A 14,974-nucleotide genomic window follows, 5' to 3' on the forward strand; every position below is an offset into this window, starting at 1 on the left:
TTACACAGCAATAACATCCCTGTAATGGACTGGCCTGCACAGAGTCCTGACCTGAATCCTATAGAACACCTTTGGGATATTTTGGAATGCTGACTTCATGCCAGGGCTCACTGACCGACATCGATACCTCTCCTCAGTGCAGCACTCCATGAAGAATGGGCTGCCATTCCCTAAGAAACCTCCCAGCACCTGATTGAATGTATGCCTGTGAGAGTGGAAGCTGTCATCAAGGCTAAGGGTGGGCCAACACCATATTGAATTCCAGCATTACCGATTGAGGGTGCCATGAACTTGTAAGTCATTTTCAGCCAGGTGTCCAGATACTTTTGGTCACATAGTGTACATAGAAAGACGGGTCAGTACAGGACAATTTCTTGCATTACACAGGATGTGAAGCAAAAAAGATGGAGATACACAAAGTAGACTAACACTGTGTAGCACAATTTACCTGAAATGAAACTAGAAAATTGAAAAGACTTGTTATTAAAAATGAAGTTTCATTCCTTTTTTAAGAAGGAAATCATATGCAGTGTTTTCAAACAATTATGTTGTTTATAGTTATATATCAATGAGAAATCAACATTATTATTGTTGTTGTTGTTGTTGCTGCTATTGTTGTTTTTATTTTTATTATTAGATTGTGAGAGGACCTGACATCATTCCTTTAAGTGGGGATATGAAGTGTTACGTGCTGTTTAGGCAAACGGCGTTTCACACTCCTTGTGTAGTACAAGGAAAGATGATCGTGACAGAATAATATTAAGTAGGGAGTAAGTTGCAGAACACATACGGTGTGGAATATGTGAAAATAGCAAGGTGTGACAACAAATAAATGGCTTTGCTTGCTGTGGGTGGGGTCTTTTATGTTTTTGTGTCATGGCTTGGCTTGACCGTCGGAGAGCAACCACTCTCCAAGAATGAAAACAAAAGACAAGATGCTTTTGTGACAAATGAAATATATTGAAATCTTGAATGTCATGTTGGACCTTTGAAGTGTATGCAGTATGAAAAGTTGTGTTCTGCTCTAATTCATGAGTCACAATAATGATCTGTACACCCATTCAAGGAAATCTATGTTTGCAAAAGGAAAGTAGTTTTTTTTATTCGTGTCAAAGGCATCAAGTACAAGGGAATTAACAGTTATAAAACATGTAAGTAGACAATGGACATTAATATGTAAACATGAAAAAGGACAAAGAAATCTATAATTAACTTGCTGTTGCCAAAAAATTAGCTACATTCAAAGCATTGCTGTTAGCATACAGTTAGAAGTAATTGTACATAAATGAACACTCATAAATACACTTAAGTATAGACCAACAGACCCTGAATTAAATTGTCTTCGCCCAGAAACGGGCAACGTCCAAGGTGTTAGAACTGGCCAGCATCAACTCTTCTTCGGTGCATGAAGATGGGCACAGATGGCAGTGGTGCAGGTGAGACATCGTCTGCTCCTCTCCACACTCACAAGTTGAGGGTCCTCTAGCGTATCCACATTTTTCAAGAGTTTCTTTACACCACCCAACACCAGTTCGTAATTTGTTGAGGGACTTCCAGGTACATCAGCTCTCATTATCACCGGGAGGTAGTTCTTTAGGTTGTCTCCAGCCTAGAGGAGCAGTCTCTACTCTCTTTCTCCACATGTCTAGCCTTTGGTTTGTGCTGTTGTTGTTTACATAGACCCTTGCAAGACTTTTTCTGAACCGCAAGCGAGATGGTGCTGGTGAGTGGCCAAATAATGGGTGAGTGTCAGATGTCAAGGCTCTATGTCCTTCTGCTTGAGCAGCCACTTTACACCTGATGTCAGGCAGCTAGATTATACAGCTGCTGCACTTCAGTGGGTCTCAGCCACCCAGTGATTATGCGGCATGTCTCATTCAGAGTGGTGTCCACGTGCCTAGCATGGCAGGAGTTATGCTAGACAGGTGCTGCATATTCGTCCGCAGAGTAGCACAACGCCAAAGCCGAAGTCGAATAGACTGGCTATGTACCCCAGTTAGATCCTCTTGGTTTCCGTATGATATTATTCCTTGCGGACACTTTCATTGTTGTGTTTTGACAATGCATTTTGAATGTTAAGGTCCGATGTAAGGTCACTCCAAGATACTTTGGGAAAAATGAATGTTCAAGTTGAGTGCCATTCCATGAAATATTTAGTTGTTGGTTGGCCTGTATCTTTTTTAGGTGGAAAGCAGAGACTTACATTTTCGTAGGGTAGGGCCTGAAGTTATTATTTTTGTAGAACCGTCCTAGTTATCTAGTTCTTCCAGTGCTTCAGACAGCTTATTTTCGACATCGTGGAAATCCTTTCCCTGGGTGGCCAATGTGAGACCATCCGCATACGGAAAACTCCTGGTGTACAGAGGGAGTGGTTGATCATTTGTATACGTATTAAAGAGTATAGGGGCCAGAACACTGCCCTGGGGTAGCCAGTTCCTCTGTAGTCTCCATCTACTGCGCCGTCCTTGAAATTCCATGAAAAATCTCCTGTTGCTAAGGAAGTTGACTATTAAGGTGGTTAAAGTGGAGTCATTAGTGATGTCATAAAATTTTTTCAGGAGTAATTTATGGTTTACAGTGTTGTACACAGCAGATGGTTTAACAAAGGTCACACCGGCATGCTTTTTCATAATCTGAGTAGAAGTTGTCTTCTTTTGCTCCAGTAACAGCTGCAGAATGTGAAGAAGTCAAACCTTTCTTCGGCTACACATGGGATTTTACAGGGACTGATTAGCAAGATCTCTGCTTAAAGAAAATAAACTATGGTGACCAGTTCTCATGAAGTATTTTGACTCAGCTTCAGCTAGGAGTAGTGAGCCAGCAGCTACATAAAATCTTAAACCAACAAGAAAAACACTTCACCCTTCTTCATAGAAAGTTGCTGTCTGTGTCGTCAACCACATGGTAACATGTTCTTTGAATTTGACATCATTGTTGAATTTTTGATCACCAAAGAATGTCTTTAGATATGAAAGAGATGGCAGTTGCTAGGGGTGGCGACAGGTCTCTGTGAGAGGTAGTCAAACTGGCCCCTCCAGAGAGTCCTTTAGAATCAGAGTCCTTTAGAATCATCATGTCTTGGTTGCAATGTGTGTTTGGGCATTGTAATGAATCAAACCATTTGTGAGCTTTCTACATTGCTTTTTCTATATTTCTTTCATAAGCATCTCACAATAAACATTGACAGTAACTGTTTCATCTAAAAGAAGAAGAAGAAGAAGAAGAAGAAGAAAAAAAAGCATGGTCAGTAGAATGCCCTGCCCATCTCAAAAGACTGCGCCCTTGACTTTTTGAGATTTCAAGATTTGCTTGGCTTTAGTCTTCACTAATGCTGCATTATGCTACCATTCCATTGATTGTCATTTTGATTGAGAGAGTTCATGAGTGACACAAGTCACTATCTTGCTTAGAAAACCAAAAACCATCATTTTTGGTATGAAGTCAAAAAGTCAAGTGCACTGCCTAAACATAATTTTTTGAGTTGCTCTGTAAGAATATTTGGCACCCAGGAAGTGCTCAGTTTGCAGAAATTCAATTTCATGAAGAAGTGTTCTTGAAAAGAAACTTCATGAAAATATTGTATACTGTTGGCTTATGGCTTTCCTTTATGAGTTAAACTGCACAAACCAATTTTTTATTAACAAAAAATGGAAGCACAATTTTTTCGTCATTGTGAACTTGTCCACGACCTTCATTAAACTGTCAGACCCTTCTCCTTACCACTGAATCACTAATCATATCTTCTATGTAACAGTGACTGTCAACTGGATTAGAGTTCTCAGCATTCAGAAGATAAATTAAAGATCTAATGTTACAAGCAGTGGGATTTTCATTCAACTTTGCCATTCTAAACAAGCACTGCACAGCATAAACAACACACAGAGTAGTGTTATCTTCTCCTTGACTGAAAGCAACTACCATGCACCCATTGAACTATGAGGGCTGTTCAATAAAGAATGATCATAATTTTTTTATTGTCATAATTTCTCACACTAAAATTTAATCTTATGATATTCTGTTAGTTTAATGTGCAACAAACACGCCATAGTAGTTTCATTGTTGGGACTCCTGGTTCCCGACTGTGAGAGGCAGGCAAGGTCAGACATGTTCAGTATCACCTACTGCTATGATGGAGGTAACATGGGAGGAACAATACGCGGCTTTGAAATTCTGCTTTCGTCTCAACAAATCTTCAGCTGAGGCCTATACAATGAAGGTCTATGGAGAGTCTATTTTTCACTACAGCACAGCTGGAAGATGGTTTAAAATGTTTAAAGAGGGGAGACAATCAATTTCAAAAGGTGGACCCGGTGCTCCAGTTACTGCTCTTACAGAAGAAAACTTCAACATTGCAGCTGTCATTGTAAGAGAAGATCGATGAATTACCTTAAGATCACTTTCTGAAATACTGAACATTTCATTGGGTGCCACCCACATGTTGGTGATAGAAAAATTACACGACATGTGTTTGTGCGTGATGGGTTGCAAGACTTGATTCCCGAACAAAAGGACATTCACGTGCGGGTCTGCATGCAGTTAAAATTGATGTTAGAGGAAGATCTGGAGTTTCTTTCAAATGTAATTATGCTGATGAAATGTGGCTACATCATTTTGATCCTGAGAGCAAACAGCAAAGCTCAGTGTGGAAATCTCCATCACCAACCCCCCAAAAAAGCAAACATGATTGCTTCTGCTGGGAAAGTCATGGTCATGTCATTCTTTGATATTCATGGAATCGTTTATCAGCATGTTGTACCTGCACACACATCAGTAACTGGAAAATACTGCAGGGATGTCCTGAAAACATTGCAAGTCCGTATCAGGTGCAAAAGACCACATTTCCATGAAGCAGGCTCGATGCTGCACCACGATAATGTGCGGCCACATACTGCCAATGTTGTTGCTGAATATCTTGCAAAAATCAATGTGAAGTGCATCCCTCACCATTCCTATAGTCCAGATTTAGCCCCCATGCGACTTTTTTTCTATTCCCTAACATGAAGAAATGTCTTCGTGGGAGGCATTACCAATCATCAGAAGCAGTGGTGGAGGCTGCGGAGGCGATTTCGAAGGACCTAAAAAAAAAAAAAAAGTTTCCAGCATGTATTTGAAGGCTGGCAGACATGCTGGGACAAGTGATTTGCATTCATGGGAGACTACTTTGAGAAAGACCATAAAAATTATGAGGATGAGTAAAGGTATATCTTTAAAAAAATCATTCTTTATTGAACAGCCGTCGTATTACGGTAGTGCTGCTGTGGAGAGAAATACAGACAGAACTTAATGTTTGGATGTACCTCGTATTCTATAGGAGAACTAAAATGATACGTTATAGGCACCCCCTTGCATGGAGAATTTTGTCTTAACAAATAAGAGCCACACTAACAAATGAATTAATTTGGAATGGGGAAATATTAAATATGTTATCCTGCAAGGTTCACTGGTTGTTGCACTACGGTTGTTGCCCTATATAAATAATTTTCCTAGGGTATCGGAGAATGCTTCTGAAACTGAGGTTTGCTGAGAAGTATAGTGATAAATAGCCCAAACACATCCACACTAGACACAGCCTGAAAAATAATGGAATAGGGTTACAAGTGATTCACAGCAAACAGCTCAACATGTAATTTTACTGAAATTCATTTCATGCACATCCAAAAATGTAAAAATGACTTACTTGTACTGTATGTGGAGATCAATAGACGTGCACTGAACTAGACAGAACTCTACATGTGAAGTCTCAAGGTATCCATATGGATAATAAACTGAGGTGGTAGTTAAATGAACCAAAAGCTCAGATTTTTCCTGATTTGCATCTAGAAATCTGTCTCACTGTGTTGACATGCAGATGGGATTGCAGATAAGATCAAAAAGTATTTGTTGTTGTTGTTGTTGTTGTTGTTGTGGTCTTCAGTCCAGAGACTGGTTTGATACAGCTCTCCATGCTACTGTATCCTGTGCAAGCTTCGTCATCTCCCAGTACCTACTGCAACCTACATCCTTCTGAATCTGTTTAGTGTATTCATCTCTTGGTCTCCCTCTACGATTTTTGCCCTCCGTGCTGCCCTCCAGTACTAAATTGGTGATCCCTTGATGCCTCAGAACATGTCCTACCAACCGATCCCTTCTTCTAGTAAAGTTGTGCTACAAATTTCTCTTCTCCCCAATTCTATTCAATACCTCCTCATTAGTTATGTGATCTACCCATCTAATCTTCAGCATTCTTCTGTAGCACCACATTTAGAAAGCTTCTATTCTCTTTTTGTCTAAACTATTTTCCGTCCACGTTTCACTTCCGTACATGGCTACACTCCATACAAATACTTTCAGAAATGACTTCCTGGCACTTAAATCTGTACTTGATGTTAACAAATTTCTCTTCTTCACAAACGCTTTCCTTGCCATTGCCAGTCTACATTTTATATCTCCTCTACTCCAACCATCCTCAGTTATTTTGTTCCCCAAATAGCAAAACTCATTTACTACTTTACTAATCTAATACCCTCAGCATCACCCGATGTAATTCGACTACATTCCATTATCCTCATTTTGCTTTTGTATATGTTCATCTCACATCCTCCTTTGAAGACACTGTCCATTCAATTCAGCTGCTCTTCCAGGTCCTGTGCTGTCTCTGACAGAATTACAATGTCATCAACGAACCTCAAAGTTTTAATTTCTTTTCCATGGATTTTAATTCCTACTCTGAATTTTTCTTTTGTTTCCTTTAATTCTTGCTCAATTTACAGATTGAATAACATCGGCGATAGGCTACAAATCTTCTCACTCCCTTCCGAACCACTGTTTCCCTTTCACGTCCCTCGACTCTTAAAACTGCCATCTGCTTTCTGTACAAATTGTAAATAGCCTTCGCTCCATGTATTTTACTCCTGCCACCTTCAGAATTTGAAAGAGATTATTCCAATCAACATTGTCAAAAGCTTTTTCTAAGTCTACAAATGCTAGAAATGTAAGTTTGCCTTTCCTTAATCTATTTTCTAAGATAAGTCGTAGGGTCAGTATTGCCTCATGTGTTCCAATATTTCCACGGAATCCAAACTGATATTCCCCAAGGTTGGCTTCTACTAGTTTTTCCATTCGTCTGTAAAGAATTCGCGTTAGTATTTTGCAGCAGTGGCTTATTAATCTAATAGTTCGGTAATTTTCACATCTGTCAACACCTTCTTTCTTTGGGATTGGAATTCTTATATTCTTCTTGAAGTCTGAGGGTATTTCGCGTGTCTCATACATCTTGCTCACCAGATGGTAGAGTTTTGTCAGGACTGGCTCTACCAAGGCTGTCAGTAGTTCTAATGGAATCTTGTCTACTCCCAGGGCCTTGTTTCGACTCAGGTCTTTCAGTGCTCTGTCAAACTCTTCACGCTGTATCGTATCTCCCATTTCATCTTCATCTACATCCTCTTCCATTTTCGTAATATTGTCCTCAAGTACATCGCCCTTATATAGACCCGCTATATATTCCTTCCACCTTTCTGCTTTCCCTTCTTTGCTTAGAACTGGGTTTCCATCTGAGCTCCTGGTATTCATACAAGTGGTTCTCTTTTCTCCAAAGGTCTGTTTAATTTTCCTGTAGGCAGTATCTATCTTACCCCTAGTGATATAAGCCTCTATATCCTTACATTTGTCCTCTAGCCATCGCTGCTTAGCCATTTTGCACTTCCTGTCGATCTCATTTTTGAGATGTTTGTATTCCTTTTTGCCTGCTTCATTTACTGCATTTTTATATTTCCTCCTTTCGTGAATTAAATTCAGTATCTCTTCTGTTACCCAAGGATTTCTATTAGCCCTCGTCTTTTTACCTACTTGATCCTCTGCTGCCTTCACTATTTCATCCCTCAAAGCTACCCATTCTTCTTCTACTGTATTTCTTTCCCCCATTCTTGTCAATTGTTCTCTAATGCTCTCCCTAAAACTCTCTACAACCTTTGGTTCTGTCAATTTATCCAGATCCCATCTCCTTAAATTCCCACCTTTTTTAAGTTTCTTTAGTTTTAATCTACAGTTCATAACCAATAGATTGTGGTCAGAGTCACATCTGCTCCTGGAAATGTTTTACAATTTAAAACCTGGTTCCTAAATCTCTGTCTTACCATTATATAATCTATCTGAAACCTGTCAGTATCTCCAAGCTTCTTCCATGTATACAGTCTTCTTTTATGATTTTTGAACCAAGTGTTAGCTGTGGTTAAGTTATGCTCTGTGCAAAATTCTACCAGGCGACTTCCTCTTTCATTCCTTACCCTCATTCCACATTCACCTACTACATTTCCTTCTCTTCCTTTTCCTACTATCGAATTCCAGTCACCCATGACTATTAAATTTTCATCTCCCTTCACTATGTGAATAATTTCTTTTATCTCATCATACATGTCATCAATCTCTTCGTCATCTGCGGAGCTAGTCGGCATATAAACTTGTACTACTGTGGTAGGCATAGGCTTCGTATGTATCTTGGCCACAATAATGTGTTCATTACGCTGTTTGTAGTAGCTTACCCGCATTCCTACTTTTTTATTCATTATTAAACCTACTCCTGCATTACCAGCAAGGCCGTTGGTTAGTGTCACGAGGCCAGATCAGTCAATCATCCAGAATGTTGCCCCTGCAACTACTGAAAAGGCTGCTGCCCCTCGCAGGAACTACACGTTTGTCCTCTCAACAGATACCCCTCCGTTGTGGTTGCACCTACGGTACGGCTATCTGTATCATTGAGGCACGCAAGCCTCCCCGTCAATGGCGCAAGGTCCATGGTTCATGGGGGGAGGCAAAAAGTATTTATTCTGTGGTCATGGTTTTAGTTTAGAGCCACAAATTCCAATACTGAAATATAAAAACTCTGCCTTGCAGGACACTAATGATAATTTTTACAGGAATAAACTATGTGCAGTACTGCAATTGAGACAATTATTCATAATATGGACATTGAAGGACTGATGATGTTAGCATTACTGAGCAGATTACATTCTGGAATAAATAACAATTTAGAAATAAAGATTTCTGTGTGTAGTTGGAAAATACTGTAGATGCTCTGAGGTCAGTATAAAAGCATCATGAAGATACTGACAAAATAGCGAGCTACAATACACACACACACACCTGTGCAAACACAAAAGTGAGCCAAATAAGATGTGTAATTATTGGTGCAAATAGAAAAATTAATATGTACAAAGCTAAGAACATCTGGTATAAAAGGGCCAGTTGTGGAGTTTGGAATGCGATATAGAAACAAGAGAGTAATGAGACTCTCCACTTTCCAAAGTAAATTCAATATGAACTGCTGTTTCTGACAATAACACTTCTTGCATTTAGTGTCTTAATTCCTTAATGAATCTCGTACTGTTTGAAGATCTGTGACTTATTGTGATGATATTCTTAGCTGGATGATGTAGCTTCTGGGGGATTCACAATAGTTTCTGTTAAAAAGGTCACTGAACATCAGAGATAATATCTTCTCCTTATCCAGTCATGAATTTAAACAAGTTTGTTCCTTCTCTTTTTTTATTGCTACTGAGTAGACAAGTCTTAACTCCGCCACTATTAATTTCGACAGTCCTGTTCCTTGTATTTTGTACTGATATCAAGTAGACATGTCATAACTCCATGAATACCAATTGACAGGGCAGTTTTCATATCTGGTAGGACTGATGCTCTGGGCACTCTCAAAATGTTGAAATTGAAGAAGAAACTTGTGTTGTTGAATAGGCAGACATTGTTTCACAATGCTGGTTTCAAGAAACAAGTTTTGCAACCTAATGTCCCCACATGAACCAGTATTAAAAATATTATGTAAAGTTGATATGTAAAACAAAAGTACTGCCATATTAGCCACTTCTCCAACAATTTATCAGACTGTTTTCACCCTGGGATGCAAAGTAAGGTTAACACTAATGTTTATATTAAATAGGCTTTTAATTTTTCAGTAGAAAGGTAGCTGAAATCAATAATCTCTGAAATCAGTAAAGATGCATAAATCTTTGTATGAAGAGGAAGATGAAGGAAAAAAGAGACAGCTCAGTTCAGTAAGGAGAGCAGTATAGGCCTTTTTTCCCCTCTAAAGTAATGGCTTTTCTCCTGGTATACGTATGTAAAGTAATGTTGAAGTAATTCATTCTATTATGAGTGTGAGAGGATTATCATAAATCGTAATTTCTTGGTGTTGTATGCATTGGCTGCTTCTGTCAGCTGTTGTTTAACTTGGCTCTCTACACAATTCTTTAATGCTCTCCTTCATGATGGAATTTACAGAACATAATTTGTGTTTGAATGGGAGATGTGTCTGGGCAAACAACTTGAAGTGAAGTGTCTATTAGAAGTGCAAAACAGAGGGCCAATGCATTGGGAAGTGACTGTAAATAAATGTTTCATTCTTCAAACTTGCAGTTACTTTGCCCAAATGATTAATTATATGAAATGTGGAATGTCTGGAGTAGATCATAATGTTTATCATGTAATTCCCTTTTCATATAAATTTTTTGTAGGAAACAGAAAAATCTTTGTAAAGTAATAAATTCAGTTATCTTGAGAAATGACTGTGGAATTGGAATGTTTTAAATTTGTAGAAGTGGCTGAATACCAGAGATTAAAAAACTTATTTTAAAAATTATTCTTTCACATAGCTTATATTGTGCAATAGATTTTGCACAGGCAGCAGTTGGGGGAGAAGAAATGGGATATCGGACTTTAAGGATGCTGACCAGTCAGTTCTTAAGAAAAAACTGCTCTGATTTTCTTCCATTTCTCAGTGATCCTGTGACAGGGGATACATTTTCAAAAGAGCAGTATGAAGAATACTGTGATCAGATTGCCAACACATCCAGCTGGGGTGGACAAGTGGAGGTATGTTGTAACTGGTTGATGACACAAAAGCTTTCTTTTTAAATTGGCATAATATTTTCTTTTATTAAGCTGACTGATTTTTATCGTTTGTTTTTACAGTCCTCGAGTAACTAAATATTCATATTTTAAAGTTAGTTGAGCTCACTTAGAATTTCTTTTATATTTAGTTCCAACCAGCATGACTCATCATATTTATCCATACTTCAAGCTGCTATTAGGAACATAAGCTGCTATTGGGAACACAGTATTAGATTACATATTTCATAATTACATGGTATTTATATGTAGAAATAAATGTAGACACTGTTTCTCATTTGTTTCAGCTGCGTGCTCTATCACATGTACTTAAATGTCCTATAGAAGTTATTCAAGCTGTTGGACCTACTATTGTGATTGGTGAAGAATATAATGACCAAAAGAGTATAATTTTGACATATCATAGACACATGTATAGATTAGGAGAGCATTACAACACTGTAAAACCTTATGTAGATGAACAGGATGAAGGCAAGTGATAACAGCTAAATGAGTTGCGTACTGCAAAAGTGAGAAGCAAGTTATCACTATCAGTCTAATAAACAAGCACTGATGTTTGTGCTGTTGGTGTGTTCTTAAGAGTTGGTTACAACCAGCTGTGCGCTGTCACTTCCATGCTTGAGTGCTATATGAGTTGATGCTGACAGTGGTTTTGGAAGCCTGAATACAAAGAGGAGAAACTAACATAAACTGAACTGCACCCAAAGTGCAGCCAAGTACAATTTTTTGTTTGTTAATCATCTAGTTGGATTCCACTGTTTACTCTGTTACTCATTAAAAAGAAAACTAGTGATTTAGATCTCGACTCTATTACTCCTGTGCAACACAACGGAGAATACAACCTTAATTATATATCTGTGACCATGTTATGAGACATGCAGAAGCCTGTACAAATTTCAGGTGTCACATGAAACTATTGTCCTAGAATTTGGTAATTTGCTGAGTTTTCAGATTTATTATCTGCTGCAAGAGGTATGCCACTTACTGTTGGGGTGAAGGGAAAAAATACTTTTTCTGAATTGCTTGGTGTCAAGTTGCATCTTTTACTGATGCATGTTGCTGTATCTATTCAGTGGCAGTGACTTATTTTTTTTAAACTGCCACATCTTTTTTATAGAAATGGTATGAAATGTAATTTAAGGTGACCAGATGTGATTTGGACACACTATGTACATCTTTTAAATGTCATACAGAATTGTTGCTGCCATGTGATGGTTAAAGTTTTGTAAACTCAGGTTACGCAACTAGAACAAAATGTGGTATGCACTTTGAAGCACATTTATACAGTGGATTGTCTTAATTAAATTCTTTTAAAAGGGATTTGTTAAGACTTGCTAATTTTTAAAAAAATCCAAATCCAAATCATACTTATGCTGTAGCATTTGATCATGTACTAAAAAAAAACAAAAAAAAAAAAAAATCTTTATATGACAAATATACAGGTTGTGCCAGAGTAAAGAAAGATTTTGAAAAGAGCAGGTATTGTGCTAAGGTGATGGAAAGTGGCAGGGATGCAGCTGACCACATTCCTGTCATTTTAACATTAAATAGCAATGATGCAGTGAACACCAGAGCATTGTGCATACATTGTAAAAGAATTTTTACCAAAATGATAGTATTTTTGTGCAAGTCATGTTTTTTACACCCATTTTCAAATTAACTGTGGCTGACGAGTGCCACTTCCCTGTACAATGAAAAGCAATTGAAGAGGTTTTGTCAAAAGCAATGAAGAAGCTTGTTAATCCAAAGACATTGCATACTCATGAAAACATTGAGCATGTAAGAGTTGCAATTGAAAGCAGCTCATGTTGCGCAGCTTGCTGGCATGACACTACACTTAAATCCCAGTGTAAATATCAACAAAATGGATAAGGTGTGTGGGCATTGCAGCTAATCTAAGTTCAACAATGAAACACCAGGAATGTGCTGCACGAATGGGAACGTTAAATTGCTGACATTTTGTCCACCACCTGATCCACTGTTGTCATTGCTTTTGGGTGACTCATCTGGCTTCAGACGCTGTTTGCAGAACATTCACAAATATAATTCAGCATTTCAAATGACATCTTTCAGAGCTGGTAGTGTTTTCCTAAATCGGTAGATGCTTACTTTCAAAATTCAAGAATAAATATCTCACCATCTTGGTTCATTTCTACTGATTTCGGACACTGAACATAAATTTCTAGAAATCTACTGTATGGGTGACGATGCACAAACGGATCAACACTGCAATGCAATTCTAGGCACCAAACGCCACATTATATCCTATTTGCTAACATGTTCCCACCAACACAATGCATTGATAAAGTTTGCAAAACTTTAACAACTTACTGGTGGATAATTACGAATTTAAAATAAGAGTTGACAAAACACTACTTGGACAGCATGCTGGATGCTACAATGGACCTACCATCAATGAAGCTGTGATTGTCATAGTTGGTGAGTAAACTTCTTCAACGACGGAATAATACAGTTCAACGTGTTGCTGAAACACATTGATCATATGATGCGCTGCAATAGCCTATAATTTTTTGGGAAGAGCAGAATGGATAACACTTGAGTATTATGCAAATCAATTCAGTTACAGGTAAATACAGATATCTTTATTTCATTTTATCAAATGAAAATATTATTTTCCTTTTCACTTTCAAACATTTGTAAGTGAAATTTACATTTTTCTTCTGTCTCTCTCTCTCTCTCTCTCTCTCTCTCTCTCTCTCTCTCTCTCCCTCCCTCCCTCCCTCCCTCCCTCCCTCCCTCCCTCCCTCCCTCCCTCCCTCTCCCTCTCCCTCTCCCTCTCCCAATGAATTATTATTCATACTGCATAATGATACCTCAGAATGGAAGCAAACATATTCTGCAATGCCGTCAACTACACTCCTGGAAATGGAAAAAAGAACACATTGACACCGGTGTGTCAGACCCACCATACTTGCTCCGGACACTGCGAGAGGGCTGTACAAGCAATGATCACACGCACGGCACAGCGGACACACCAGAAACCGCGGTGTTGGCCGTCGAATGGCGCTAGCTGCGCAGCATTTGTGCACCGCCGCCGTCAGTGTCAGCCAGTTTGCCGTGGCATACGGAGCTCCATCGCAGTCTTTAACACTGGTAGCATGCCGCGACAGCGTGGACGTGAACCGTATGTGCAGTTGACGGACTTTGAGCGAGGGCGTATAGTGGGCATGCGGGAGGCCGGGTGGACGTACCGCCGAATTGCTCAACACGTGGGGCGTGAGGTCTCCACAGTACATCGATGTTGTCGCCAGTGGTCGGCGGAAGGTGCACGTGCCCGTCGACCTGGGACCAGACCGCAGCGACGCACGGATGCACGCCAAGACCGTAGGATCCTACGCAGTGCCGTAGGGGACCGCACCGCCACTTCCCAGCAAATTAGGGACACTGATGCTCCTGGGGTATCGGCGAGGACCATTCGCAACCGTCTCCATGAAGCTGGGCTACGGTCCCGCACACCGTTAGGCCGTCTTCCGCTCACGCCCCAACATCGTGCAGCCCGCCTCCAGTGGTGTCGCGACAGGCGTGAATGGAGGGACGAATGGAGACGTGTCGTCTTCAGCGATGAGAGTCGCTTCTGCCTTGGTGCCAATGATGGTCGTATGCGTGTTTGGCGCCGTGCAGGTGAGCGCCACAATCAGGACTGCATACGACCGAGGCACACAGGGCCAACACCCGGCGTCATGGTGTGGGGAGCGATCTCCTACACTGGCCGTACACCACTGGTGATCGTCGAGGGGACACTGAATAGTGCACGGTACATCCAAACCGTCATCGAACCCATCGTTCTACCATTCCTAGACCGGCAAGGGAACTTGCTGTTCCAACAGGACAATGCACGTCCGCATGTATCCCGTGCCACCCAACGTGCTCTAGAAGGTGTAAGTCAACTACCCTGGCCAGCAAGATCTCCGGATCTGTCCCCCATTGAGCATGCTTGGGACTGGATGAAGCGTCGTCTCACGCGGTCTGCACGTCCAGCACGAACGCTGGTCCAACTGAGGCGCCAGGTGGAAATGGCATGGCAAGCCGTTCCACAGGACTACATCCAGCATCTCTACGA

General features: G+C 40.0%; 1 protein-coding gene across 2 annotated transcripts in view; it reads left to right on the top strand.

Moving 5' to 3' along the window:
* The window catches only part of LOC126457354 (deubiquitinase OTUD6B), a 50,475-nt gene extending 38,785 nt beyond the window's left edge, over window positions 1–11,690 (top strand). Inside the window, exons 4-5 of one of the 2 annotated variants that reach the window (XM_050093586.1) lie at window positions 10,764–10,857; window positions 11,181–11,690. In XM_050093586.1, the coding sequence (XP_049949543.1) occupies window positions 10,764–10,857; window positions 11,181–11,372 (286 nt within the window). In that variant the 3' untranslated portion in view covers window positions 11,373–11,690. Of the gene's footprint in view, window positions 1–10,637; window positions 10,858–11,180 lie in introns of both variants that reach the window. The other variant, XM_050093585.1, reaches the window with a different exon arrangement.
* The last annotated feature ends 3,284 nt before the right edge of the window (window positions 11,691–14,974 follow it).

Source organism: Schistocerca serialis, chromosome 2 (assembly GCF_023864345.2).
Source record: "Schistocerca serialis cubense isolate TAMUIC-IGC-003099 chromosome 2, iqSchSeri2.2, whole genome shotgun sequence".
Classification (NCBI taxonomy): domain Eukaryota; kingdom Metazoa; phylum Arthropoda; class Insecta; order Orthoptera; family Acrididae; genus Schistocerca; species Schistocerca serialis.